The following is a 25,747-nucleotide window of genomic DNA, read 5'->3' as shown; positions in this document are numbered from 1 at the left end:
CTCCCTCCTTTCTCCTCTCTCTGGGTGCCTCCTTTTCCTCTCTCTCCCCCTCCCCCCGTGCCCACTCCTCCCTCTCGTCAGCCCCTCCACCTCCTCCTCCTGCTGCTCCTCCTACTCCCCCAGCGTGCGCCCTCCCTGCGCTCCCCTCCCCCCGGCCCCCGCCCCGTGCCCGGTCCCGCCCCCCCTCCCCCGCCTCCCCGTGCCCGGTGCCCTTCCTCCCCCTTCCTCCCTCCCGGCCGCGGCGCCGCCGCCGCTGCCGCCGCCGCTCGCCTGGGCCCTCCCCCTGGCCACCCCCGCCCCCGGGCCGGGCAGTGACGCGCCGCGGCGGTGCCAGCCCCTCTCCCCGGGCGGCCGCGGCGGCAGCAGCAGCAGCAGCAGCTGGAGCTGTGGGGCTGTCACTGCCGCCCGCCCCGCTCACTCGCCGAGCCCCACCGCCAGTCTCCGCCTCGCCTCCCGCCCAGGTACGGAGTCCGGCCCGGATCCCCGCGATCGGGCCGTTTCCGGGCCCCCGGCCGCCGCCCCCCTCCTGCCGCCGGCCGTTGAGCTGCGGTTAGGGGCTGGGGGGGCTGGGGGGTTCTGGGGAGGAGGACTGGGGGGAGCTTCCTGCGCTGGGGCTGAGGAGGGGGGCGCAGGGAAGCGGCTGCGCCCTGGGTGGAGTGGGCTGGGGCGGGGGGCGGGTGAGTGTGACCGAGTGGGGGGGGCGGGCAGAGGAGGTGCACTCTGGGGGCTGTGGGGTGCCCGAGAGGTGTGCCTGGCCGCGAGTGCCGGGGGGCCGCTGGGCGCACCCCACTCCCGGGCCGTGCGCGCCGCCGGTCCTGGGGGGCGGTGATTGTGTGCGCCGCGCCGCGGTATTGTGCGGCGACCACACCGTTTGCAGCGGGCTCGGCACCGCGTCCCGGGGAGGAAGGCGTTCTCTGGCGGCCGGGTGGGGGCCAGACTCGGGTTGCCGCCACCGCGGCCGCCGCGAGAAGGGAAGTGGACTGTGTTTGGGGATCTGAGGACGGGAAGCGCTGAGTGGCTGGGAGGGGCTCCCTGCCTCGGCGCGGGGAGTTGAGACGAGGTTTGCAGAGTTGAGCCCACTTCGGCAGGTCCCTGTCCCTCCCCGGAGGGGACCGGTTGCCCTTCTCAGGTGTACCAACGGAGCGGAAGCCGGGGGCATCGGCTGCCCCTGGCGAAGGGGCATTCCTTAGTGAAGGGGACGCGTGGGGCGGGGGCAGCTGGCCGGAGTGAGGGCGCGCGTCCGCGTTAAGTTGAATTTACACCTCCGCCGGCCGCTCTCCGCTCTCTACCTAGCCCTCCTGGGCCGGACGCTTTCTCTCGTGGGGCAGGGTGGGGGTGTGCAATCCACATTTTTTATTCCAGCTGCTCGAGTTCAGAAGTGACCGCCCCCCGCCCCCCTTCCCACCTGGAGCAGCGTTTGCCAGAGTCCGGTCGCCCCTACTGGGCCGCGCTTCCTGGGGGAAGTTCTCATTAAGCCTGGCTAATTAGCATTATTCCTGGAGAAAGGTTAAGGTTAGACCGTCCTTTTCCTTACCAGGAGGCCCACCCCCCTCCTCCCCATTCCCTTCTCCCTTCCCCCTCCCCAAGAGCACAAAAGCACAAAAAGAAAGTGTGAAGAGGCGCAGATCAATGGAGAAGCCACAAACCCATTAATTCAAATGGAACCTTTTTCCCCCCTCTAAAACATTGATTTTTCTTTCTGTCTGCTCTGAGGGGAGATTAATAACCTCCTGATTTCACCTGAAATGGTGTTTGGACTCTGTGATTTCCTCCTCTTTCTGAGAAGGATTGTGGCTTGAAATAGATTCTCCCTTGAGATAAAGCCCTACTTATCCCAGAATCAGCTGGAAACCCCAGCCTGGGGCCCCCAGCCTACCAGGTGGGGGTTGTGGGGAGAGGTGTTTGGGGCTCTCACAGCTCCTCAGGGGAGAACCATCTGTGTGATGGGACTAGGGGTGACGTCTTGTCCCCTGCCTCTGGGCTGTAGGTTGGTCTGGGGGAAAGACCCATGGATGGCCCAGGCCCCGGTGGCAGTTTAGTCCTTACATAGTAAATTACCCCTTCATTGGAAAACCATTAGGGCCTAAATGTGTCTTTAAATAATACCAAGCTCCTGTCTAATCCCAGCTCTGGGCTTGTTTTATAGAGTAGATTTTAAGACAGCACCTCCTCCCACACCCACTGTACCATGGCTGGGTGACACGACCCCGTTCAGCACCTTCCTACAGAACAGTGGGAGCAGAGCACCCCCAGAGCTTTCCTTCCAGCTAGGAAGGTGGATTGGGGGAACTTCTGTGGCCTCAGGCACCTTGAGCTCCTGTGGAGCCTGGCCACCCTGAGTTGCTTAAGAACTTTGTTGTCTTGTCTGGGTCCTTTCCTTGGAAGGAAACTCCTGCAGGGGATTAGCTCAGAGTGGCTCCTCTCCAGTCCTCCTTTTGGCTGGAAGAACCCCGTCTGCTGCAGCTCATCCCTCCAGCCACCCTCTTAAAGAGACCCCTGTTAATGCCAGGGCCTGGGGTGTCAGTGAGGCCCTCGTGGTGAGGAGTGCTGGGAAAACAGCCAGTTGCCTTTGCCTAGGAAACAAAAGCCCGTTTTACACTCGATACACTAGTAGGAAGGTGTTGAAAATGCTCACTCCCCGCATTCAGGCGTTCATGACAGCAAGGACAACAGAGCATCCCCTTAGATATGTGTGTTTCCGACAGACCCTAGGTATGTGAGAGAGAACACCAAAAAGGTGGTAGTGATTGGCTGTCTCAGCCCTCCCCCCCTCACATTTCCCAGTAGGGCCTCTATGACTTATGACTAGAGCAGAGCAGGTATGTTCGCAGGAAGGAGTGGAATTGTGCAGGGAGTGTCCCTGGGAGGCTGGCCTCCGCCCCTGGTGGCCAGGTGGGCTTGGAGTGTAGCAAGAACCGGCTGCCTTGGGACCCCGCAGCTCCCAGGAGCTATGGATCTGACCACCCTAAGACTTCATTTGTGCAATCCCTTCACTACAGGGATTTGAACCCTTGTTGCTTTAAATCCTGGGGGTTTTTCGTCTTCCATTAATAAGCCATCTGATGAACTGAAGTGGTTAAGTTGGGGTCAAATGCGGTTCAGTACCTTCTTGGCATGCTCAGAAGGCTGTGTGTGTAATGCTCGCTGACACGAGACAAGGGGAAGAAGAATTTCCAGGGCCTGGAAGGAGCCTGCAGGTGCTCCAGAAGGAGGTGCTCACTTTCGACATCTTGGTGCCGCCCGCTTGGGGTAGAGCTAGTGCCGGGGCAACTGTCCCAGCCCGGTGATCTTTCTGGCAAGAGCTTCAGCCTCTCATCAAACAGACCACAGGGGTGAGACCGAGGGGTCTGTCTCCTGCCTGGCCCAGAAACACCTCCGGCACATCCCTGCCCTCCCCCCGCCCCCTTCTCTGAAACACACACCCGGGGCTCCTGGTCAGGGCTTATGGCTTACAATTGCACTAAATTCTCAGCAAATCCTCCTTCTTTTTTTTTTTTTTTTTTTTTTCCTCTCTCAAAGCAAGTGGTAGAGATAGAGTTACAGCTCAGAGGAAAGGCCTGGAAAATGTTGTGTGAGGCACGCCCCAGGATCCCTGTCCTGGAGGATGCAAATGGCTCAACTTCAGAGGCACCAGGAACCTAGTTCCCAAGAAATTGACCCCAGTTGTAAAATAATCAGGTTACTGATAGCACCTGCTCCTAGTTACCCGCCATGGATACAGGCGCGTTTCCACCGTTTCCCCTCTGCTCTCCCATTTTCTCCTCCTCCCAGGCTGGGCAGCGGTTGGTGCTAGTTTGCCTGCAGAGGAGGAAGGGCCACAGAACCTGGGTGGAGAGAAACTGAACCTGCCCATGAATTTTGGACTGCAGATAAGAGCAGGGAGGGTTTGGTCGGTTCCTCTCCTGCGCAGAGTCAGGGCTCTCAGACTGGGGTGTGTCCCAGCCGCTGGCTGGGTGCTGCCCGCCTGCTCCCCACACATTCTTGAGTTCCCTCTTCAGGAAGGCGGTTGTCGCTGCCCCCTTGAGACCCGCAATGGCTCAGGCCCTTTGGTGCCGAATGATGGACTTTTATCAACAGGTGGCAAGGCTGTAGGCTTCAAGGTGTCTGAGGGCGGAGGTAAGAGGAGTGACTGTCTGGGCACTCACAGGGAGCCTGGCGAGAGAGGGCCCAGAAGTCCTGGATTGGATATACTCTTATTTTCTAATGAAAATGTCACTGAAGCTTGTTTACAGAAAGAGAGAAATTAGTAGACCAAATTCCCTTGAGCGTCCAGGAGGGAAAAGCAAGAGGTGACCTGTGACCCCTGGCTGAGCAGGGCGAGCACTAGGTCGGGGCAGCGGCCCGCGTCCCTGCGGCCTGCGAGCCTGCGCAGGCGGCCTCCCCCGGCTCCCTCCGGACTGGAGCGCACGCCCCGGGCAGCGGCGGCCGACTCGGAACCGTGCGAGCTGGTAATTGCCTGTGTAATGAGCCCGCTCCCGGACCCTTGGCTCGGTGCGAGTGGGTGAGGTTCCAGTCTGCCCTCTGCCACCGGGGGCTGTGCCGTGGGCAGGCTGCGCCGCGGGCAGGCTGCGCAGGGCTCTGGGCACGCTTCCCTCCCAAGACAGCCTCGAAAGTAAAGTTGTGGCAGCTGTGTAAGTGCGACCCGGACTCACTTGTTCGCGGTTTTTAAGTCAGGTTGACCACACTTGATTCTCCTAAAAAATGGCTGTAGCAGTAGTATCAAAATGTTAAATAGAACCAGCGCCTTCCACGCCAGGATTCGTGGAGCAGAACCCTGGCGGCCGGGAGAAGACTCTCGGGCCAGCTCGAGAGTCCGTAGGTAACACGGGAGGGGGATCCACAGCCCCCGGCTTCGGCGTTACGGGCGGGTCGGGATTTCTCGCTGGTGTCTCCCCCTAGGTAACAGGTCCTAGAGGAAAGGAACCTTAGCCCTCTGTCCCCAGCACAACACGAGCACATAGCAGATGCTCAGTAAATGTGGTTGCCTCATTGAAGAGAGCACGTGTGGGAGTGTGTGTAAATATAGCTTCGTCTCCCGTGAGTTTCCTTTGGGTCTCATCCGGACACATTTTGTCGTTACGGAGTCTGGCTCTCTCAGTTGAAGGGAGGAGGTGCGGCCGCCCTGCGCTGTGGGCCCTGGGAGCAGAGTGCCTGCGTTCGGAGCCCAGCTCTGCAACTAGCTGTGGTGCCCTTGGGCGGCCAGGGACAGGTCTCCGAGGGGCAGGTACCAGATCCCGAGATGGGCCTGACGTGGATGCCTTCTTTTTCTTTTTCTTTCTTTTCTTTTCTTTCCTTTTTTTATGGAGCCGTTCTGAGGGAATCTCCTAAAACCCTTGCCCCAAAGGCCCTCGTGTGTGGGCACTGGGTGTTCTTCATTATTGGGTGGTTGGGAAGTCAATATGACAGGTAGCTCACCTCTTTCTAATTAGACTTGTCGGGGGAGAGAAGGGTGGAGGGGGTCATTTTGGTGGACAGTTAAGCAATCTGAGTCTGAGAAACCCTAGGCTCTTGGGGAGGGGGGGGTGGCTGGCAGCCGCAGCAGGGGAACACTGCAGGGCAGGTCGTGGCCGCCTGCCTGCCCGCCAGGATCCAGGTCTCACCTGGTCTCCGTTCAGGAACTGTGTGCAGTGGGGCCGAGTCCTTCATTGTCAAACTCGGGCCACGTCCTCATTCAACACCAGCATCATACCAGGCACTTGGGCCAGTTCATTGCATCTCACAGGCCTCGGCGGTGGGGGTCCAGAAAACCGCCAGCCTCGTCCCCACCCTTGGAAGGACTTGAGATTCTCCAGGGAAAGACAGGGCAAAGCCCCACGGTGTGTCGACACGCCCAAGCTGAGGGGCGTGTGCTCGGTGCTGGGACTGCCGTAGCAGCGGACAGATGGTGTAAGAACGAATGATGGAGACCAAGCCGCGGCTGGTGGGTGGGACAGGTGTGTGTTCAGAACTTGCATTGTGGAGTGCCATGGTAGGGTGGGTATTCCAGCTGAGGGGGACAGCGGGAGCAGAGACTGGCAGGAAGGAGTATGTGCCTGGGCCTTCAGGATCGAACACCTCTGGCTCCGTCTCTTGTAAGTTCATGACCTTGGGCAAGCGCTGTAACCCCTCAGAGCCTCAGTTTCTCAGCCGTACAGGGGCTGGTAACGAGACCTACCTGGGGGGCCTGCGGGGAGGATGAAATGAGAGGGCCAAGGGGAGCACTTGGCACCTGATGAACTTTGGCATCTGTGAATGTTTTCAGCTCAGCGGAGTGAGGGCAGAGTGTGGGCACCTTGAGCACTGCACCCAGCGGTCCTGCCTTTTCCCTGCTCCGCTCTCAGGATGCCGTGTGTTTACTGGAACAGTCCACAAGCCTTTCTCTGGGCTGCAGACAGCCCCGCCCGAGCGATGTGCGGGGATCACTCCTGTGTGGCTCTGCTGCCCCCGGCCTAGCCCCCTGGCCACAGTGGCCTCCTGGCTGCTCCTCAGACCCTCCGCATTCCGGCCCTGCTGGTGTCCGGAAGGCTCCCTGTGTAGACCCCCACATGGCAACCTTCCCCACTTCCTGCGGGCTTCCGCTCAGGTGCTTCCTAAGCATGGAGGCCCTCCCCGGCCACCTGACAGCCACAGCCCTGCAGGCCCTTCTCCCGCCTCCCCTGCTTTGTTCTGCCCTGGAGCCCTCCCCACCCCGGTGGTGATGTGTTTTTCTGCTGATTGTCCATCCCCTCCCCTGCTGGACGGTGAGTGCCAGGACGGCCAGGACTCTGTCTTCCCCCCTGCACAATTTCCCAGCACCTAGCAGGGTGCTTGGCTCATAGTAGGGGCTCGGTAAATGCTTGTTGACTGGATGCAAGCAGCGCTTTGAGTAGGTGGTGCTTCTGGATGCTAATAGATTCAGTCTTTTAAATCCTGAGTGTTTCAACAACACCCCAGGGCCGGGAGAGGGCCTTCCTACCTCAGGTCAGACCCTGAGCACAGCGTGCCCTGGGCAGCCGGGAAGGAGCGAGCACCCAAGCAAGGGTGCCCGCGTTCCTGGCTCCCGGAGCCTGGGTGGGCTCTGTACCTCCAAGGGTCCTCTCTCCGGCCAGCCTCCCCTCTCACTCTTAGGTTCCGTCCTGGGACTACAGGGGAGAGTGTTGTTGTCCCTCTGTGCCCTTTGTGCAGAGAGAGCCTTTTGAACATGTGTGTCCCTCCGGGTGCGAGAACAGAGTGAGTGAATGTGAGTGAGCGCGTTTTCACCCGAGGAAGACTGAGTGGATGTGCTCGTGAAGAAGGAGCAGGGCAGCCTGTGCGAGGGAGGCGGAGTGTAAGGGGGGTGGGGGGGGGTGGGGGCGCGAGGGGGAGAGGGCACGAGAGGACACATGGCCTCTGTCCCCCGAGGCTCCGGGTATGCCTCGCGGGGACCCCCGAGCTGGGCAGAGCTGGCATGGTGGCCCAGCTCCCGTGCTCCAGAGCCAGCCGCAGAGGGTACACACTGGCTGCACAGAAGCTGTAAATTCCAGGAAACTCCCTGCCAGCCCAGCGTGGTGGGGGAGGGGTAGAGGCTAATCCACGCTGGTTCCCTAGCACTTGGAGAACAGATGTGTCCGCCTCGGGGACAGCCTCCGAAGAAAAGTTCGAACCAAAGCGTGTTTGCTCATTATAAAAGAGTTGTCTGTGAGGGGGCCCTGGAGGGGAGGCTTTTTTTTTGGGGGGGGGGCTCTGCCACAGGTCCTTACCGGGGGCCCACAGATGCCATTGTATCTTGCTAGAGGGGAGAAGGGGGGGGCGAAGCCAGCCGGGGTGTGGGAGCTGCTGGGTCATCTTTCTTGCATTGTACAGCCAGCTCCCAAACACAGTTGCTCGTAGCTCCTGAAAGAGGCCGGGCCAAGTAGGAGGTGGGGTCCCTTCCCACTGGAGGGCTGGATTGAAGGGGCCCTGCCCTGGGGGTTCCCAGATGACTGGCCTGGGGCTCACTGAAGCCAGCCAGGGGAGAGGAGGCAGGCGTGGTCCTCTCCAGCAGGCCCTCCGGCTGTTTGGAAGGCCCTGGCGGCCCCCCAGGTCCTTGAGCCAAACCCCCTTTGCGGTCTGATTCGAACCCTCCTCGCCTGCCCCACCCCCTTCCTTCTCTGCACTTCTGGGGCTGGCCTTTTCAGCCCTGGAAGCTGCCCAAGAGCATATCTTTGAAGCACAGCAAAGGTTAGGAAGGAGGAAGACAGAAATGTCCTCTGGGTTGGGGGAGTGGGAGAAAGGAATTCCATGCATGCTCCACGGGAGCGGGAGTTGGGGCGGCAGGCCTAGTGGGGGCGATGGGCTTGGCCTCGCAGTGCGGGCAGGTCCTGCTACCCCCTTCTGGCCGCCTGTCCCTGTGCAGTGAGCCCTCTTCCCGGGGCTGTGGGCAGGGAGTGGGGAGCGGTGGCCCTTGTTTACAGCGCTTGTTTCAACCTTGGCTCACAAGGGTAAGAGCCAGGCCCTGCTACCCGCCCTTACAGGATGCAAGACCTCGTAATTGTCTTCAATTACAGACAGCACGGCCCTCAGCCCTGGCTTCCGACAGGAACCAGAGCCCGAACCACTTCCACGGGGGGCAAGGGGAGCAACCCAGCCCCTACTGCAAGGTTTGGGGGCTCCCTGTGGCCTTTGGGCCCTTCCGAATACTCACCGGCCCCGGGGTTCACCAGAAATGCTGCTTTGGGGCTGCAGAGACCTGTGCCTGTTGCACATCCCCCTTCTTTGTCCCCGATCAGGATGAAACTTCTGTGAGCAGTGAAGATTTTGATATGAACGACTCCACATGGATGTCAGCTGACCCACACCTGGCCTCCAGCCTGAGTCCCAGCCAGGACGAGAGGATGCGGAGCCCTCAGAACCTCCACAGCCAAGAGGACGGTGAGTGACCCTTGGTGGCCGGCGAGGGAGGGGCCGCGCCCACTGCTGGGGGGCTAGGAATCTGGAGTAGTGGGATCTGGGCTGAGGCCTCTGGGTGTGGCCTGGGCCTGGGCTTCCAGCTGCCCCTGGTGTCCTGGGTGTCTCTGCCGGTGCCCCGGCCCTGGTTCCAGGGGGAACAAGTCTTGAGGGTAAATGGATAGAGCTCTCGGGGGCTGGCAGCCCGACAGGGTGTCGTGTCTGTGTGCCCTGATGCTCTCAGGCTGGTGGGATATGGATGTCGAAGTTACCGCAGTCCAGGTCTGGGAAGGTTCTTAGCCGGTGTGCCTGACCCAGCACAGTCCAACTGCCCAGCAGTGAAAGCAAGAGTTGGGCTTCTGTAGCTTGACATGAGGCTGTAGGACAGGGTCCCGGCCTATCACCTGTGAGCAGCAGCAAGTGTACTTGTCCACTGTGTGTGCCCAGCCTCCTAGGATGAGAAGTGGCCCGACTGAGGAGCTTCCCGAGCCCTGCGCCGCTGCCCTCTGCTTTCTCCTTGGGATGGGAGAGTTGGAGTCAGAAGTCAGATCCCAGGGGTCCACTCGAGCACTTCTGTGGAGCCCCCAGGGGGCCGGGGCTCTGGGGGCACCAGCGCATTGTCAGCTCTGCACAGCTGTGGGTGTGGGGTGGCACCTGTGGTCGTGTCTCTGGTGGGGCTCTGTCTGGTTTCCAGGGTGGCGATTGGGGGTGGGGGATGAGCCCAGGGCTGAGCCTCAGAGATGTGGGGTGTAGAGCCTGCAATTAGGAGGGGTCGAAGGTCGGGGCCTGGAATGCAGGAGGGAAGTGCAGGGTGAAAAAGGGGTGTAATGTTAACTCTGCGAAACGGGTTAGCCTTAAAGAGTAAATAAGGGGTAGGAGCCTTGCAGTTTGGGTCAAAGTTCGTCTCCATGGCAGAACCCGCGCCTGCCTCCCGACTGCCCTCACAGGCCTGAATCCGGCTTTGTCTGGGAGGAGACCCAGCCTGGAGGCAGCTGGGGAAGCTGGGCCAGGGGCTGCGGAGCCCAGAGGGTGGCTTTGCCAGGACTGGGGTAAAAGGCTGCTGGGAAAGAAAAGACTTTTGTGCCCTGACACCTCGTGAGGTCAGCAAGACCCCCTCGTGCTGTGAGCCTCCCCACCAGAGCCTCCCAGACCAATACCTGGCCACCTCCCAGTATTCCCACGGGGTGGGGGCAGCCACATGCTGCTGGGGGCTCTGGGGCTGGGAAGTGCCCAGCAGCTGACCTCCCTCCTCATCTGAGCTGGTCGGAGGCCACACCCAAAGGCCACACCAAGGGCCAGGCCAGCAGAGTTCAGCCAAGGGCGTAGGATTATACCTTCCCAAGAAGGATCCAGAACATTTTTTTAAAAACCTGAGTAGTAGGACTGAATGGGGGCCATATTCCTTCAACTCATTCCTGAAAAATCCTTATGTTATTGTTGCTCAAAACCATCCTTTGGGAGTCTGATCTCTGTTGAAGACTCTTCGCAGGGAGATTTGGTGCTTTGGGTGGTGGGGGGTGGTCAACAGGATCAGGAAGTAGAAGAGAGTGTTTCTGTGGGGGTCACAGCCGCCTCAGCATCAGTTGCCCAGCTGCGTGGGGCTTGGTTGATCGTGAAGACGAGGTGGAGAGAAACAGAGAGACTGGTAGGGTCAGTGCACCCAGTGGCCGGTCCCACGGGAGCTTGACGGGGGAGCCTACCTGGGTGTAGCCATGCATATCCCCCTGCCCCTCCCGTCGCCCCAGGCCCTCCTGGTACCAGCGCTGAGGGTGGCTGGCCTGCTGACAGTACACGGGTGTCTATCAGGGCAGGCAGCCAGAGCTGGAGACAGGCAGGATGGTGTTGACTGTGATACCATCAATTTAATTATTTAATCAGAGGCTGTGTCTGGAGGCTATGGGCTGATATGCTGGCCAGAGGCAGACCTGGACCCGGTGCAGGGGGTCACAGGCCTTGAGAAGGCCGGCCCGGTCTCTGCTGCCCCTTCTGGTTCTAGATCTGTTGGTGACTGCTGTGTCTCTCCAGAGCAGTGGGTTTCCGGAGGGTTTTGGCTGGGTCCAGACCTGGAGGTCCCACCCTCCAGCCCCCAGTTCCCCTGTCTGAAGGTGCTCACAGTGTGGACACAGGCCGAGATCCTGCTCCCATCAGTGAATCAATGGGAGACTGTCGGACTACAGGGTGTTCTCATGTCCCCCATTGTTAATGACGGGCTGGGGTGGGGACAGGCCAGGCAGGGCCTCGGGGTGACCCTGTACTCCGAACCCAGCCAGTAGCCCTTCGTGGTGGCTTGCTGTGTGGTCTCTGGCCATTAGTCCTCCATGGAACCGGCAAATTGGAAAGATGAGGTCAGAAGCCCCCATTGTGAGTTCTGCAAGGCGCAGACCATGTCAGCCGCACGCTTGGCACGTTATAGGGGCCTGCTGAATATTTGTTGCCTAAATGAATAAAGAAACAAACATTTATCAAGACCTACCCCCGAGCGCACCATCCAGAGGGGATAGAGGCCCACTCCTTTTTGGGGACAAGTTGGGCTCTTTGTTGCTGAGGACATCCCCAATCTGAGCCCCTGGGTCTTTTCCCTTAGCCAGAAAATGTGGGGACCCCCAAGGCTGTGCCAGGTAGCACCACCCCTGCTGGGCAGTCATGCCACCCAGAAGCCTCTCAGGAAGTTGGGTGGTTTGCACATGGTTCACACCTGTTGGTGGGTGTGTCGGAGCCGTCCTCTTTCTCCATCCTTCTTCTCCCCCTCCTCCTCATCCTCCCCCCCTTCAAACTGTAACAAATGCAGATGAAGATTGGCAGGCAGGACAGGTCCCAAGGCTGAGACCAGAAATGAATTAGCACACCCGCCCCCCGCCCCAGCTTGTGCCTGAGGCTCCCCAGGAGCCGGAGCGTGCCTGCTCGGAGACGTGTGCTTCCCTCCCCCAAGTCCACCGCGGCCTGCAAGCACTCACATCACAGGTCTCTTGTCTGGGTGCTGTTCGTGGCTCCCTGGAATCATGGCGGCAGACCCTGGGCTGGGGGGCACCACGCGCACAGTGCTTCCTCTGTGGGGACTGTAGCCACCTCGGTGAGCACATCACTCTCGTCCTCACCTCAGCAGACATGGGAGACGAAGAAAATTTGGGTGATCTGTCCAAACTCAGGCGGTAGTGCCTAGGCTGCATTGCTCTTTCCGCCTTGGCAGGTGTCGGCCATGCGTGAAGTTCCCCAGAGACGGGCAGGGAGCCTGGGAACGAGAGGAGTCTCCCCTCACATGCTCGGAGCACTGGTTTCTTGGGACCAGAGTGACCCAGGCTATTCCTGCTGCTGCCTCTTGCCCATGTGTGGCCGCGTCTTTTCCAGACCCGCTGCTAAGCCCTACCTGAGGCTTTGGGTCCGAATGGAGCTCTGTGCACATTGTAGGTGCCTAGAAAAGCGCTTGGCCCAGGGGCTGCCTTCTGGGGGGAGAGAGAAGCCAACTGTTGGGACTTTGTCCAGAGACACTGGAGTCTAGCATTGACTTGCGACCGAATAGTATGTCCATCTGTAATTACGCCCAGTCACGGGGATTCTGTGTGATGTCCACCTCTTCCCCCAGACAGCGTAGCACCTGGAAGCTAGGACCCCAGCACCCGGCACGGAGCAGGTGGGGGGAAGTGTCTGGTAAAGGAATGCGTGAGTAGAAAGGCGCCCTAGAGCACTCCCACAGCCCAGGTGAGCCGGCGGGCATCTGGAACTTCACCTGTGGGACTAGGCCAGGCTCTGGGGCTGCAGCTGGCGGGGCCAGGCGAGGGCCCACTCCTTGATTTCCCCTCGATGTGCTTCACTGGCCTCTTGTTCTGCCCCTTCCTGAACGGAAAATGTGAGGCCCGGCCTCCAGAAGGGATGCGAGGGGGTGGGGAGCGGACATTACTCACCTCCCCGGCAGACAGGAAGCCAGCGCCAGGGGAGAGCAGAGGGTCCCGCTTCCCTCTTCCTGCGCCCTGGTCTTCCTGCAGGGTCGTGGGGGTGGGGGTTGCTGGGCCGCAGCCCTGTGGTGTCCTGGGGCCTTTCAGGGCCTCTGCTTTGTGCCTCTGAGATGAGACCACTCCTCCAGGCCTCTGGGACCCCCCGGGCCTCCCCGCTTCCCTCCCTCCAGTGCCGGGTGCCAGCACTTCCTGTCTGCAGCCAGGAGGGTTTGGAGGAGCCTCCCCTCTGGTGCCCATTACCAGGCACTGAGGGGCCTTTGGTTCTTTCAGGCTCTTAATTGGTTTCCTCACGCTAGAGCTGATAAGCCCTGTTCCTGCCTTTGAGGAGAGGGACGGGCATGAGAACAGGGATCCCTGGGGGTCTAAGCTGCCTGAGGGCAGCCGTGCCGCTGGAGAAACATATCTTCTGTTTCCCCTTGTTTCACAAGTATTACATTTATTGTAAAAAATTTTGGGAAAAAATGGAGCAAAAAAAAAAATCAAAATGACCAATACTTGGGGCATATTTTTCTCAGTCTCTTCTGTGCATATGATAAAAGTCCTGTGTTCTTAAAAAACAAAAAAAGGCAGGGGGATCATGTCATGTTGTAGCCACTTTTTTTCCTCCTAATGTCATTTGCTTCTCTTGTCAGTGATGTGGCATTTTGTAAAGACTGTCCAGTCATCCCAGTGACTGGACTCCTCATTCCTGAGCCTGCCGTGCGCTTGAGGCTATGACCGAGCCTTTCCTACAGGGAGGACATGTTCTCTCCTGAGAGGGAAGTGACTTGCCCAGACCACAAGCGACCACAAGGGTCTCTCTGACTCTGGAGCCGGCGTTTGGGCCATCCGTGGGAAGGACATTCAAGTCCCTCTTTTCCATTATTACAAACGGTGCCACAGGGAGCATCTGTAGGGCCAAGGCCCTGCACCGGCCCAAGTGTCCTCTTCTGGCCTTTATCCCCAGCCCCGACCACGGAGTAGCGCTCCACAAACGGCCTTTGAGATCTCGCGGCCGGGCTGGGGGACCAGCGAAGCCCCTTGGAGCGGGCTGCGTGTGGTGTGATGTTGAGGGCTGGCGGAGGCTGGCGTGCCTGGGGAGCTCAGGTAGTGGGGGCAGGTGGAGGCTGGGCGGGGAAGAAGATGCTGAACACCAGAAGCTTCCTTCGACTCCAAGCTCCAAACAGGAGAGCCGGGGCAGAGGGCCGCAGCCAGGAGGATGGAGAGAGGTGGGGTCACCTCCGTGGGTTCCCTGCAGGCAGGCCCCGGGCCATCGCCGTGGGTCTCCTGAGCTGTTCTGGCCTGCCCTGTCCCTGCAAGGTGGTCTTCGGCAAGTTGTTGGCTCTGATTCCTGGCTCCTGCCTAAGGTGGCCTGGTGACTGTGGCCATTGACCCTGGGCTCCCTGGGAGCTCTTTGTGAGAAGCCCAAGGCTTCCTGCCTGCTGGCTCTTGTGTCCTTGGGTAGGGCCCTCCGCTGCCCAGAAATGCAGCCTGGGCAGCAGGGGCCGTCCCTCTTTTTCTCACTGGCCTGGGCCTCTCCCTGGGTGCCTCCCCTGTCCCTGCAGGGCGGTGTGCTGGGGAAGTGGGCCGGCCACAGCCTCGCTGCCCTGCCCCAGGCTCCTTCCTGCCTCAGCTCGATCCTTACTCCTTACTCCTTGCAGTGGGGCCTAGGGCAGATCGCTCTACCCTCCCACCTCTCCCCCCACCACGGCCAGATGAGGCAATGACAGAGCTCAGCACATGCCTGGGACGGGGCGGCTCCGCCAGTGGTCGTGGGGCCATTTCCTCGTCAGTGGCGTGCATGGTGCTGGGGCGCCAGGCACCGGGGTCCTCTGCCAGCCTGCACGCACAGGCTGGGGGCCCCTCCTCCTCATTCCTCCCGTTCTCCAGACCCTTCATTAGCCCCACTTGGTCCGGTCCTGACTCTTTCTCTGTTCAGGTCCCTCTGGGTCGCCTCTGCCCCATGAACCCTCTGTCGTCCTGACCACAGCTTCATCACAGCACCACGCCAGTGTCCCTTGGTCCTGTTCCTCCCCCGGCCCCAGCCCGGCCCGAGTCTTGCATCTTTGGAAAGAGAGCTGGAGTGGGAGGGCAGGTGCTCACGACGTGTCCTGGCATCTCGTGACTTCCTGTCCCACACCCCACCCACACACGCCAGGACCCTGAGTCCTCCAGTACCCTGCTTCTGGATCTGGCAAACCCTGTCCCGAGCTTCCACACTGGCAGGCAGCTTAGCGGGCTGCTGTGAGTTGGTTCCGCTGTCCAAGGAGAAGGCTTCTGGGCAGCGGCTTGCCTCCTGTGTCCCAGCCACTGTGCCGGGCCCGAGGATGCCACATGAGTGTTCTTGGCAAGGGGTGGATGCTGCTCGTGTGAGGGGGGTGGGGGGCTGTACTGCTCATGAGGAAGGGGCGAGTAGGAGTTGGGACCGGGCCACTGGGGCTCCGTCACCAGCATTACCCGTGAGCCCTGGATACTTAGTTCTCTGTAGAGAGAACTCTGTAGTTCTCTGTAGATGGCGCCCATCCTCCCACAGGCCCATGACTGGGGTTGGCGCTCCGGGGCCTGCGGCGGCTGACTCCCCGTGCACCCCACACTCAAGGTTGGGTGTCCACCCTGCTCACCGTCACGTCGGGGGGAGGATTGTGGCCCCTTAACCATGGCCTGCCGGGGATGGCTTCTAAGGGACTTTTCCTGCAGTGGGCTTTTATACTGAGTGTTCTCTCTTCCACACCTGTTGATCTTGGCCCTGTCCACCCCCGTGACCCTACCTGTCTAAGGTGAGGCTGGAAGCTGGGCCTGGGCCTCATTCTCTGGCTACAGGTCATACTCCCTCCTTCCAGAGCAAGAGCTGTTTGTTCCTATTCAAGACTCCAAACATCTTCACGGAATGATCCCCCTGCCCTCCCCTCCCCCAAGGAACAGAGACCTGGGGCCCAAGTCCTTCCGGTTATTGGCTAAGGGCCACTCTGGCAGTCCCGGGTCACAGGAAAGTGTCCATCATCAGCTGGGCTGCAGGCTGCACAGACAATGCTAGGCTGTCCTGGCCTCTGGCCACTGAGGGGTGAGAGAGGCTGGGAGACAGCACCGAGAGATCCCTTTATCCCAGGAGCAGGCTGGGCCCGCACAGCCCTGGCCTTGTGCAGGCTGCCAGGGTCTGAGGCACCCAGATGCCTGGGGAGGACATTAGAGTAGGACGGGCTCCAGAGCCTGAGGTGAGGTTCACCTGCTAAGAAAGGGAGAGCAAGACCCCACACATCCACCTGGAAGATTGGCCTGGGTCTGCTGGGCACTCAGGGAAGTCCGAGCCCTCCCGCTGCTCCCGCCCCTCAGTCTAGGGTGCATTAGACCCCAACTTCCTGTTGACCCTCTGCGGACGCAGCCCCTGCTGTGCTGGAGAGAAGGCCCAGGGTGGGGGGGGCCGTGCTGGAGAGACGTTGCCGCCCCTAGCCTGTCCAAGGACGACCTTCCCGGGAACCAGGAAGTGACCGGAGCCACGTTGGCGTCATCGCTCTGACCTAAGGACTGGGGTGCACCGAACCCGGGCCGGCTTCCGGGAGGGCTGCTGGAGGACCGGCCAGGGCCCTCCGACACCGCACGCACACACGGGCGCTGGGGCCCGGGCCGGCCCCGTGAATCATTCACACATGGTCGCCTGAAGTGGCTGTTTGCTCTCAGAACACATGATTTGTTTTGGGGGGAGGAGAGGGTGCAGTGGGCATCTTGGCTAGAGCTTCGTACATTGAGTTAGCATCGATTTCTCACTGCCTGTGCCTGACTTAGAGGGCGAGGCCGGGGAGATGTCGGCCGGGGAGACACAGACCCCGCCTGGCGCAGTGGCCGCGTTGGACGGGCGTGTGTCGGGGGAGAAGCAGGGGGAGGCGGGGCAGTGGCAGAGGTGGGGGCCGTCCCCTAGCACGGATGGGCAAATGGAGGCCCAGAGGAGAGAGAGGGTGGGTGCTCTGGGGAATCGGGAGCCTGGCCACTCACGCTCACGTGAGTTTGGCCACTCACGCTGTGTGACACAGTGACTTCCCTCAGGGAACTTCTGGTTCCCGCCTGAAGCCAGCCGCAGGGGTGCTGTGCAAGGCAGGGACAGTGAGTGTGCCCCGCGCCCCACTTTTCCTTAGTGTCCACCTCACCGCGGGTGGCACCAAACTCATCGCTGGGTCGGACCCCCCCCCAGGGGTCAGAACCCCCGGGGTTCCCGCTCTGAGAGAAAGGATTTCGGCTTTAGGGGGAAATCGGAAACTCTAGGTCTGCGCGGAGAGCGTGGCCGGAGACGGCTCCCCACCAGGCCCTGCAGACGGGGGTGCGGTGCGTGTGGAACTCACGCTGACTTTCAGAGCCTTCGTAGGAGAAAAGAATGTAAAGCAGCTCCATTTTAGCACAGCATTGATTACTTGTTGAAATAAGATTTTGAATATATTGGGTCCAATAAAATAGATGATTGAAATTCGTTCTCTCTGTTTCTTCTCACTTCCGCGCTGTGGCTGCTAGGAAGTGGGCAGTTCCGTATGTGGCTCCGGCCCGTGGCTCTTGGACAGCGCTGCTCTAGGCTCCCAGCGCCCCGGGGTCGGTGCCGGTGCCCGTGCCCCTGGGCTGGCGGCACCAGGAGCCCTGCGGGGAGCAGGGGCCGGCCCGCCGCTGGAAGCTCAAGGCTCGGGTGGGATGCTTACGAGGGTCAGCTAGGTGGGCAGCCGGGGCCTGAACGCCAGACGGGGGGCTGGGCACCCAGTGTGGCCACATCGTGCCGGACGGTGGGATCCCAGGGGTACTGCCTCCAACGCCTCTGTGTCCCCCGTTTGACCCTGAGGCCCTCCCCCTTCCTTCCGGGAGGAAGAGCAGGGTAGCCTGCCAGGAGCCTGGTGCTCCTGGGAACTATGCATCATGTAAACACGGCCCAAGCCACTGGCCTTTGTCACGCGGTGAGGGCCAGCCCTGGTGAGGTGCACACCCAAATTCAGAGCAGGGCCGGCGCCCCCAGACTGCAGCCTGGAGCCACGGTGCCCAGGAGGAGGAAGGGCTGGCTCTTCAGACTGGTGTCTCCACGGCCCTGGCCCAAGGTGGGGCTGCGGCTCAAGCGCTCCCCCCGCCCCCCCTCCCCCCCACCCCCCGTCCGGCTCTTTTGTGTGTGAATTATTGACGCCCCCTCCCCTCCCCTGCCCGGCCGCTGCGCTGCCTGCAGCCCACGGAGGGGGGGTGCGGCCTCAGCCGCAGCACCTCTGGCTGCAGAGGGCAGCCTGCCCCGGGTGGATGCCCAGCGTGGGGTCCCAGGGACAGAGGGTCTTCCCACCTTGGCCCTGCCCGCCACGGGAGCTGGTGTGGGTCACCCACTGGGAGAGGGTGCTGCTGGCCAGGGCCCCAGAGCCCGGTGTGGCGATTGGCGGCTCGCACAGAGCCAGGCTTGTGTGGGCCGCGGGGCGCTGGCGCCCACATAAGGGCATTGTTTGCCGAGGTAAAAGGGGTTTTTGTCTCCTTCTGGAGACGGGGCAGAGGGAGGAACAATTTCCCCCATTCATCACTAATTCCCCCATTTGAATAGCAGCACATTGCCCCACGGTAAATAGATGGGCACCGCGGTCCTTCCCTGCCCTAGGCATTCCGGGCACAGGTGGTGGGCTCTGCGTCTTGCCCGGATCGGGGCGTTGCCCTTCGCCAGAGCTGGGGAGGCCTGGTTTGGGGGAAATGTTCAGAAGGGGCGCGTTCCCCAGCTGCTTCCCCCATGGCCGCTCGGCGTACCCTTTTCTGCGTCGCTCATACAGTCACAGGTGGGGGGCAGTCTTGTGCTGCCGGGCATTGTTCTAGGCTCCGACAGCCTGGCCCCGGGCAGAGTGCCTGATCCGGAGGGGGTGCCCGTCCTGGGCGGGGTGCCTGTCCTGGAGGGGCCTCCTGGCCCAGCAGCACAGGTGAGGCCGGGGCAGGGACAAGGGGGCCACTTCCACCTGGGTGTGGGGCAGGTTCGGCTGGCACACATGCCTGCCCAAAGAGTTCCGTGGCCGGAGGCCTGCACCCCGGGAAGGCCCAACTCCTGCGCCCCGCGGGTCGGGCCCCCGCTGCCCATGGGGCCGGCTGGGCTCTTTCACAGGGTCATAAAGTGTCAGAGCCCAAAAGGGCGTCAGCGGCAACTCCCTGGACTGCAGATAAGAGGAGCTAAGGAGACAGGCTGTGCCCAAGGTCGGGAGACAGCGAGGCCCCGCACCTGCTCCCCCCACCCCCTCGCTGGTCTCATTCGGGAATGGGGCATGGGTTTGAGTACGCATCTATAGCTCCTTCAAATCACACTTTTTTGGAGGGAATGGGGAGGAGGGAAGAATTCAGAGTGGACCAGAACCTCAGCCTGCAGTGCTGACCCTGCTCTCTGTTCCTTCTTTCCCAAACGGTGCCAGGCGCTGCAGGGGCCACGGCTGCCCCGGGCACCCCCGGGGTACTAGCCACCTCAGAACAGAGCCAGGGGTATAGACCCCGAGGTTTGTGGTGGGCCTGGCTCGGGCCCCTGTCCCTTGGCTCCTCCCCGAGGGAAGGTTGTGGATTACTCAGAGACTAGACCAGACACACGTGATGGAAACCTGCCTCCAACTAAGGACATTTTTGGCTCCTGTAACCAAAAAGTCTAGGTTCTTCTTTGGCTTTAGGCACGGATGGACTCGGGTGATTTGTCCAAGCCAGCTCTTCGGCCCTGATGGGCCCGGCAGCCCTGGGGGGTGGGGAGGAGCACTTCTTTCCAAACATTTCAGCCAGAGCCCTGGGGGCTGACTTTCATGGGTCCACCTTGGTCAGGTGCCCACTGATCACTGGGATGGGCTGGGCTGCCCGGCCAGGCGTGGGGCATGTGCTCACCCTGGAAGACGCGGGGTGCCCTCACCAGAGGGAGGGGTATGGTTTCTGGAGAGGCAGGAATGATCTAAGCCTTCCCCCCGTACAGTCTTGCTAACTCTGGGTCTGCGGGCGGGGGGGGGGGGGAAGCTCACAGCAGGGGGTTGGGCATGGGCCATAGACATAGTACGTGAGAAGGTGATTAAAATGCTCTGGAAAAAGTAGGTAAAGGGGTCAGCGTGTCAGGGTGGAGGCAGGGAGGTCTTACTGAGAAGGTGACCTTGAAGCAAATCCCTGGAGGGGAGGGAATGCACCAGAGAGAGCTGGGGACAGTGTCTTGGGAGGGAAGAGCAGGTGGAAAGGTGTACAGCTGAAGCGGGGTGACAGCAAGGGGGGGCGCCCCTGGAGGGAGTCTGGTTCCCCCTTAGGGGTTTGAACTCAGTCCCTGCAGCTGCCACTGCCTTGGGGGGCTGACGGACAGATCCACTCGCCCCGCCCCCCAGCAGCCCCTTTGCCCCCACCAGCGTGGCCTTCTCAGCTTCCTCCAGTGAGGCTTCCTCCATGGGCTACTTCCAAAAAGCCTTCCCTCCTTCCCTCCCATCTTCCATCGGGCCCTGCGGTCAGGGCTGGGGGGTTGAGAAGCAGGGATCAAGGGCCAGAAAGCTTACAACTCTCTTTCTGGAGCCCAGTCTCTTCTAGAACCCTTATGTTTGGTTTTTGACTTACTAGAGTATGAGCCCCCAGGACAGTGACCACCCCTCTCTTTTCACTGTTGTGTCCCCAGTGCCCTGCACGGGCTGACGCCCAGTAAGTGTTCAAGCAAGGAAGGGACACGGGCGGGCAGGGCATCTTCCAGGCGCTGCCCTCTCCCTCCTCCCCCTCCCTGTGCCCACCTCAGGTCTCCCACCTTCCCGCGGGGCTGGGCTCCAGGGGCCCTCGGAGGCGTGTGTGTGGTGTGTGCGCGGTGTGTGTGTACGCGTGTGTGTGGTGTGTGTGCGCGCGCGTGTGGTGTGTGTGCGTGCATGTGTGTGCGTGTGTGGTGCGTGTGCGTGGTGTGTGTGCGTGCATGTGTGTGCGTGTGTGGTGCGTGTGCGTGTGGTGTGTGTGCGCACGCATGTGTGTGGTGTGTGCGCACGTGTGTGCGTGTGTAGGAAGTAGATGCATGAAGTGAGGGGGGGTGTGGAGAACCAGCTTTTATTTTTTTAGCACCTACTCTCTATACCAGGTATTGTCTATATCTTATAAATCCTATTTTACTGACAGGACACCCCTTTGGAAAGGAAACTGAGGCTCAGGGAGGTCTAGTGGCATCTTCAAGGTTACGCAGCCCACGTCCATCCCACTCCTCAGCCCCCCTGCATTCGCGGCCTCTCCGCTTGCCAGAAAGTGGACCCGAGCTGCTGGCAGCGCCGCGAGCAGGCAGCAGGGCAGGCACGCGGTCGGCACACAGGCTGAGGGTGGCCCGAGCAGAGTGACGGGGGGGGGGGGCACGCCTCTGGGGCTCTTCTGTCCCTCCAGTGATGGCTGTGTGTGGCTGGCTTTCCCCGCCCCGGCTGCCGTGGGGAGGCGGCAGAGCCTCGGCCTCTGGGGACACACGGAGCTCGTGAACTGGGGCCACTGGCCAGCTCAGGGTTTGGGGTGGTTTGATTGTGTTTGTTTGGGGGATTTTTGTGGTAAATAGGTATAACATTAAAATTGCCATTGTAACCGTTTTTCAGTATACAGCTCAGCAGCATTAAGTCCATTAACAGTGTTGTGCGAGCAGCACCGTTATTTCCAAAATACGGCTTTCATCACCCTAAAGAGAAACCCTACATCCACTGAGCAGTAGCTCCCGCGCCCGCTCCTCCCAGCCCCGGGGAGCCCTCCGAGGTCTGCTGTCTCTGGGAAGGTGCCTAGTCTAGACGCTGTATGGCAGCGGACTCGGTCAGTGTCCGTCCTCTTGTGACCGGCTTCTTTCACTCGGCGAGCTGTTTGCGCAGTCCTTCCGTGGTGTAGCCGGTGTCCGGACTTCATTCGTTTTCATGGCTGAACAACATTCCCTTGCATGGATAGACCCCATTTTATTTTATCCATTTATTGGCAAAGTTTTTAAAAATATAAACAATGTAAGTCAGTCATTAATAGTTTAAAGTCTGGATCTGTACATAATGGTGCAGATTTCCGGTTTCTTCTAAACATTTGGAACGCGCGATCTGGCCTCCTGGCACCTCTCGGTCCCACCTGCCCAGCCGCTTCCTCACTAGCCTAGGGCAGCCTCTGCATCGTGGGAAGGGCCGCCCCGCCTGGAGCCGGTGCCTGTGGCGGGCTGGTTGGGCCGCACTGCGGGGCGGGGGCCAGGGAGTCGGCAGCTCCAGGAGTCCCGGCCGCCCTGGGCTCCTGAGCTGCAAGGGGCCGCGAGTAGGCCTGCCTCGCCTCCCCCCCCTTCCCCACCCCACACCAGAGGTTTAGGGCAAGGGAGGTCCATCCTCCCAGGAGGTAGGCTGGTCAGGGAGGCAGGCGGTTGGGGTGCCACGTCCGGGCCTGTGCAGGGGTGGGGCGCTACAGGAGCCTGTGGGCCCAATGCCCATGCTGAGCGCTGGGATGTTGGCTCAATGTGTGCCAGGCATGGTGCCCTCGTAGTAACCCCTCCTCTTGGAGAAGACACAGCCCTCCAAGGTCAAGCAGCTGGCCTCCTGGAGATGGTGCCAGGGTGCGAAGTCTCACCTGCAGGGTGGGCTAAGAACGGGCACCTGCCAGAGCAAACAGGAGCTCACGTGATCATCAGTATGGGTGTCCAGCCTCGCCTTCCAGCGCCTGGGCTCCAGAAGACGCTTCTGACTGTGTGGAGGCTTCTCCAGCAACAGGTCCTGCCCCGGCAGGAGGTGGGCCGCTGTCAGGACTCACCCAGGGCCGGGCTAAGGAGGCGTGCAGTATCCCCAGGAGCGATGGGCACACCGGCTTCGTCCGGGCTGTGGGTACCTCCTTCTTAGGGACAGTAGAGGAGGAGGCAGCATTGAGCCAGGCCTTGAAGGTAGACTGAAATGTTCTGAGCTGGAAGCAGCATGGCAGGCAGACAGCAGAGCCCAAGGAAAAGCCTGGAGACATGAGGCCCCGTGGTGGCCAGCAGAGTGGGACCTGGGCAGAAGTCACGGGACTAAGAACACAGCAGGCAGGAGTCTGGATATATTATTCTATATTATTCAGTGGGCTGTGGGCAACAGGAGGATTATGGAGTGATGAAAAAGGTGGGGTGGAGACCGGGGTGGGACTGAGGGGTGCGAGGGCAGCCACTGTCCTGTGGTTCAGTGATGTTTGACTGTCTCTCCACGAGGGCTGGCGCCTCGGTTGTCAGCGGGACTGTTTCCCAGCCTGGGACTGGGCCAGCCTGCAGTAGGTGCTCAGTAAATACTGCTGGGTAATTTGTTCATTCCACAACCGTCTAGATCGGTCGCTGGAAATACCGCCGGAGGAAAACCCGGCCCCTCTGTGATGGAGGAGGAGGGGGGCGGCGGACGGGCGGATGGGCGGTGAGGGCCCAGAGGCTGCAGGGCCGAAGGCCAGGCCGGGAAACTCTGGGGTGTACCGAGCAAGCAGGGAAGCTGTGGGGCCACTTTGAGCCGAGCCTGAAGCTGACCAGCAGGAGGATGCAGGCAGCGGTGGCTGGCCCAGAGGAAGAGGAGGAGGAGGGGCGGCCTGGCCCAGGGGACCTGCGGCAGCCGAGGGGGAGGGGTGCCACTTCACCGCGGCCTTTCCCATCCCCCTCTGCCCAGGGCTCGGCGGCTTGATGGGCAGCCCGGCCCCGCCCCCGGGCAGCCGGGAGGCCGGCGATTGGTTGGGGCCCTAGAGCCGCTCGGTCACCATGGGGACGCTCTGGCGGTGCGCGTGCCCAATGCCCAGCCCCGGGGACTAAATCTTCATAATCTGCTGGCTGGGAGAGTGGGGGTGGGGTCTTGCGCGACCCTGGCCTGGGGGAAGGGGCGGCCTGGGAGGCGGTCGGGGCTCCCTGTGGCTGCCCCTCCCCCAGCGACTCTGGGTGCTGGTGCCGAGCCGCCCGGGCACCTGGGCGCCACAGGGAACCACGCGGTACTCACCTGACAGTGACCCCGGGAGCTCGAGTAGCTTTGGCCTCTGCCATCTCAGCTGATCAAGCAGGAGGCTGGGCCTGGACTGGGGAAAGGGGCCTGGAATTTTATCTGAAATTGTCTAGCCCCTTCGTTCAAGTTTGTCTCCCCGGATTCCCCAGGCAGTGTTGTGCTTTCCGCAGCAGGGGGCGCCCTCAGCAGAGCTTAGTTGGGCTGTCACCTCTGGACCTAGCAGCGATGGCCCATTGAGGTGCAGGGAATGCAGACCCCAGACCCTGCAGCCCTGGCTCGGGATGTCCAAGGCCACGTGGCCTGACACCGAAGGCGGCTGTGGGGGGCACACTGGCTGTGGGTAGGCTGCCAGGACTAGACCCGGCCTGCTGGCAGCAGAAAGGAGTGGGTAACTGGGGGAGGGGGGGAGCACAGTGAGGCATTATCCCTTTCTCCTTAGGTGGATGAAGGAAGTTGAGAGCCTGCTGTGGGGAAAGGGTGTGAAGGGGCAAGGCAGTGGTGAGTTAGAGGAAGGAGGGTGCTGGTCAGGCCCCAAGCGACCTCTGGGGTGTCCGAGGACCTCTGGCGTGCTGCAGACTCATCAGACTTGAGGCTGCAGCCACTCACTGTGTGGAGTGTGGAGTGCAGGAGACCACCATGCCCTGCACAGCCGACAGCCGCTCCACCCCTGCTGGCCTGTTTTCTGGCAGAGGGACCCTGCCCGTACGTCAGGCGGGGACAGAGCTAGCCGCTTGGAGCCCCTAAAGGAGACAGCCGTGCTCACCTCCTGCCCAGAGATGCTGGTGAGAACAAGACAGGGCAAGTGTTCCCTGTGGCTGCCATGGCCACGATGCCCCGGGGAGCTTGAGGGGACCGTGGGCGCTGCGGTGGAGCCTCACCCCCAGGCCTCTTGTTCCAGATGACTCCTCCTCTGAGAGTGGCAGCGGCAATGGCTCCTCCACCCTGAACCCATCCACCTCGAGCAGCACGCAGGGCGACCCCGCCTTCCCCGAGATGAATGGCAACGGCGCCGTGGCCCCCATGGACTTCACCGCCACCTCCGAAGATCAGCCCATCAACTTGTGCGACAAGCTCCCGCCGGGCACGGCGCTCGGCACGCCTTCCTACCCCTCCGACGGCTGTGGCACCGATGGACTGCGGGGCCGTGTCAAGTACGGGGTGAAGACCACCCCTGAGGTGTGTGGGGCTGTGGGCCCCCAGAGCCGTGAGCCCCCTTCCTGTGCACGTCAGGGGGGTGCGAGGCCGTCTGTGCCCAGAGCCACGGCCGAACACGGAGTTTCTGGAATGAGATCGCACTGTGCGTGATCTCAGGCAAGGCCTTCCCTTCCGAGCCTGTGTCACCGCCTGTGAAGAGGGGTTGGCCTCGGCCTTAGTGGAGGTGGCGGGGGATGTGTGGCCTTGTTCCCCTCTACCCCAGAACAGAGTCTGCTGCAAATTACAGGAGCAAGGGGCCGCACTGAGCACAGAGGCCCCACCTTTCATGGCTACTTTGCATGCCTGTCCTGGTTTTGCAGATGGTGCAGAGAAAGAAGAGGCCTCCGAAGCCCAGGGATGTTTGAAATTCAGTAGATCAGGCTGATGTGGGGTGCGCATGGGGGAAGGGTGGCCAATGCGAGTGCCCCCACCACCGAGCACTCCCCCCTGCCTTTCGGGACCTCCCCCTCGCTTCTGCAAGCCGCCTCTGGGCCACTAAGGTTTCCTGCAGTGCAGCCCTGGGCACGGGAACTCTTGAGAGAGTTTTCTCCTGCCAGGGCTGGGGGCCCAGAGGTGACTTCTTGGAGCCCTGTACCCCTGGGCTCCAGCCGTGTACCCTACACAGTCCTCCCCTACCCTGGGCTGCCTGTTGCTGCAGAGGGTGTGGGGCGGGTGCCAGGGCTTGCCTCGGATGGAATGTCTCACGGGAAAGTTCTTTACAGATGAGTTGTCACTGTGTGTCTGAGCTCTGGCCATGGAGCAGGTGGCGGCCAGAGCATGGCCTTCCCCTCCTAAGTCCGAGCGTCAGGCCTAGCTGCTACCTGCACTGAGCAGAGAGCCGCAGAAGGGAAGTGTGCCCCCGTGACCTCAGGC

General features: G+C 61.2%; 1 protein-coding gene across 7 annotated transcripts in view; it reads left to right on the top strand.

Moving 5' to 3' along the window:
* Positions 1-25,747, top strand: part of NOL4L (nucleolar protein 4 like) — a 130,232-nt gene that overhangs the window by 93,194 nt on the left and 11,291 nt on the right. For 3 of the 7 annotated variants that reach the window (XM_040638153.1, XM_040638154.1, XM_040638156.1), the window contains 2 exons: positions 8,706-8,847; positions 24,579-24,856. In XM_040638153.1, the coding sequence (XP_040494087.1) occupies positions 8,706-8,847; positions 24,579-24,856 (420 nt within the window). Of the gene's footprint in view, positions 1-327; positions 462-8,126; positions 8,158-8,318; positions 8,418-8,479; positions 8,577-8,705; positions 8,848-24,578; positions 24,857-25,747 lie in introns of those variants that run through there. The other 4 variants (XM_040638155.1, XM_008703218.2, XM_008703216.2 and 1 more) reach the window with 4 other exon arrangements.

The sequence above is a fragment of the Ursus maritimus genome, unplaced genomic scaffold (genome assembly GCF_017311325.1).
Source record: "Ursus maritimus isolate PB19 unplaced genomic scaffold, ASM1731132v1 scaffold_22, whole genome shotgun sequence".
NCBI classification, from domain to species: Eukaryota; Metazoa; Chordata; class Mammalia; order Carnivora; family Ursidae; genus Ursus; species Ursus maritimus.
The sequence above is the reverse complement of the archived record's forward strand: the minus strand, read 5'-3'. Positions and strand labels throughout refer to the sequence as shown.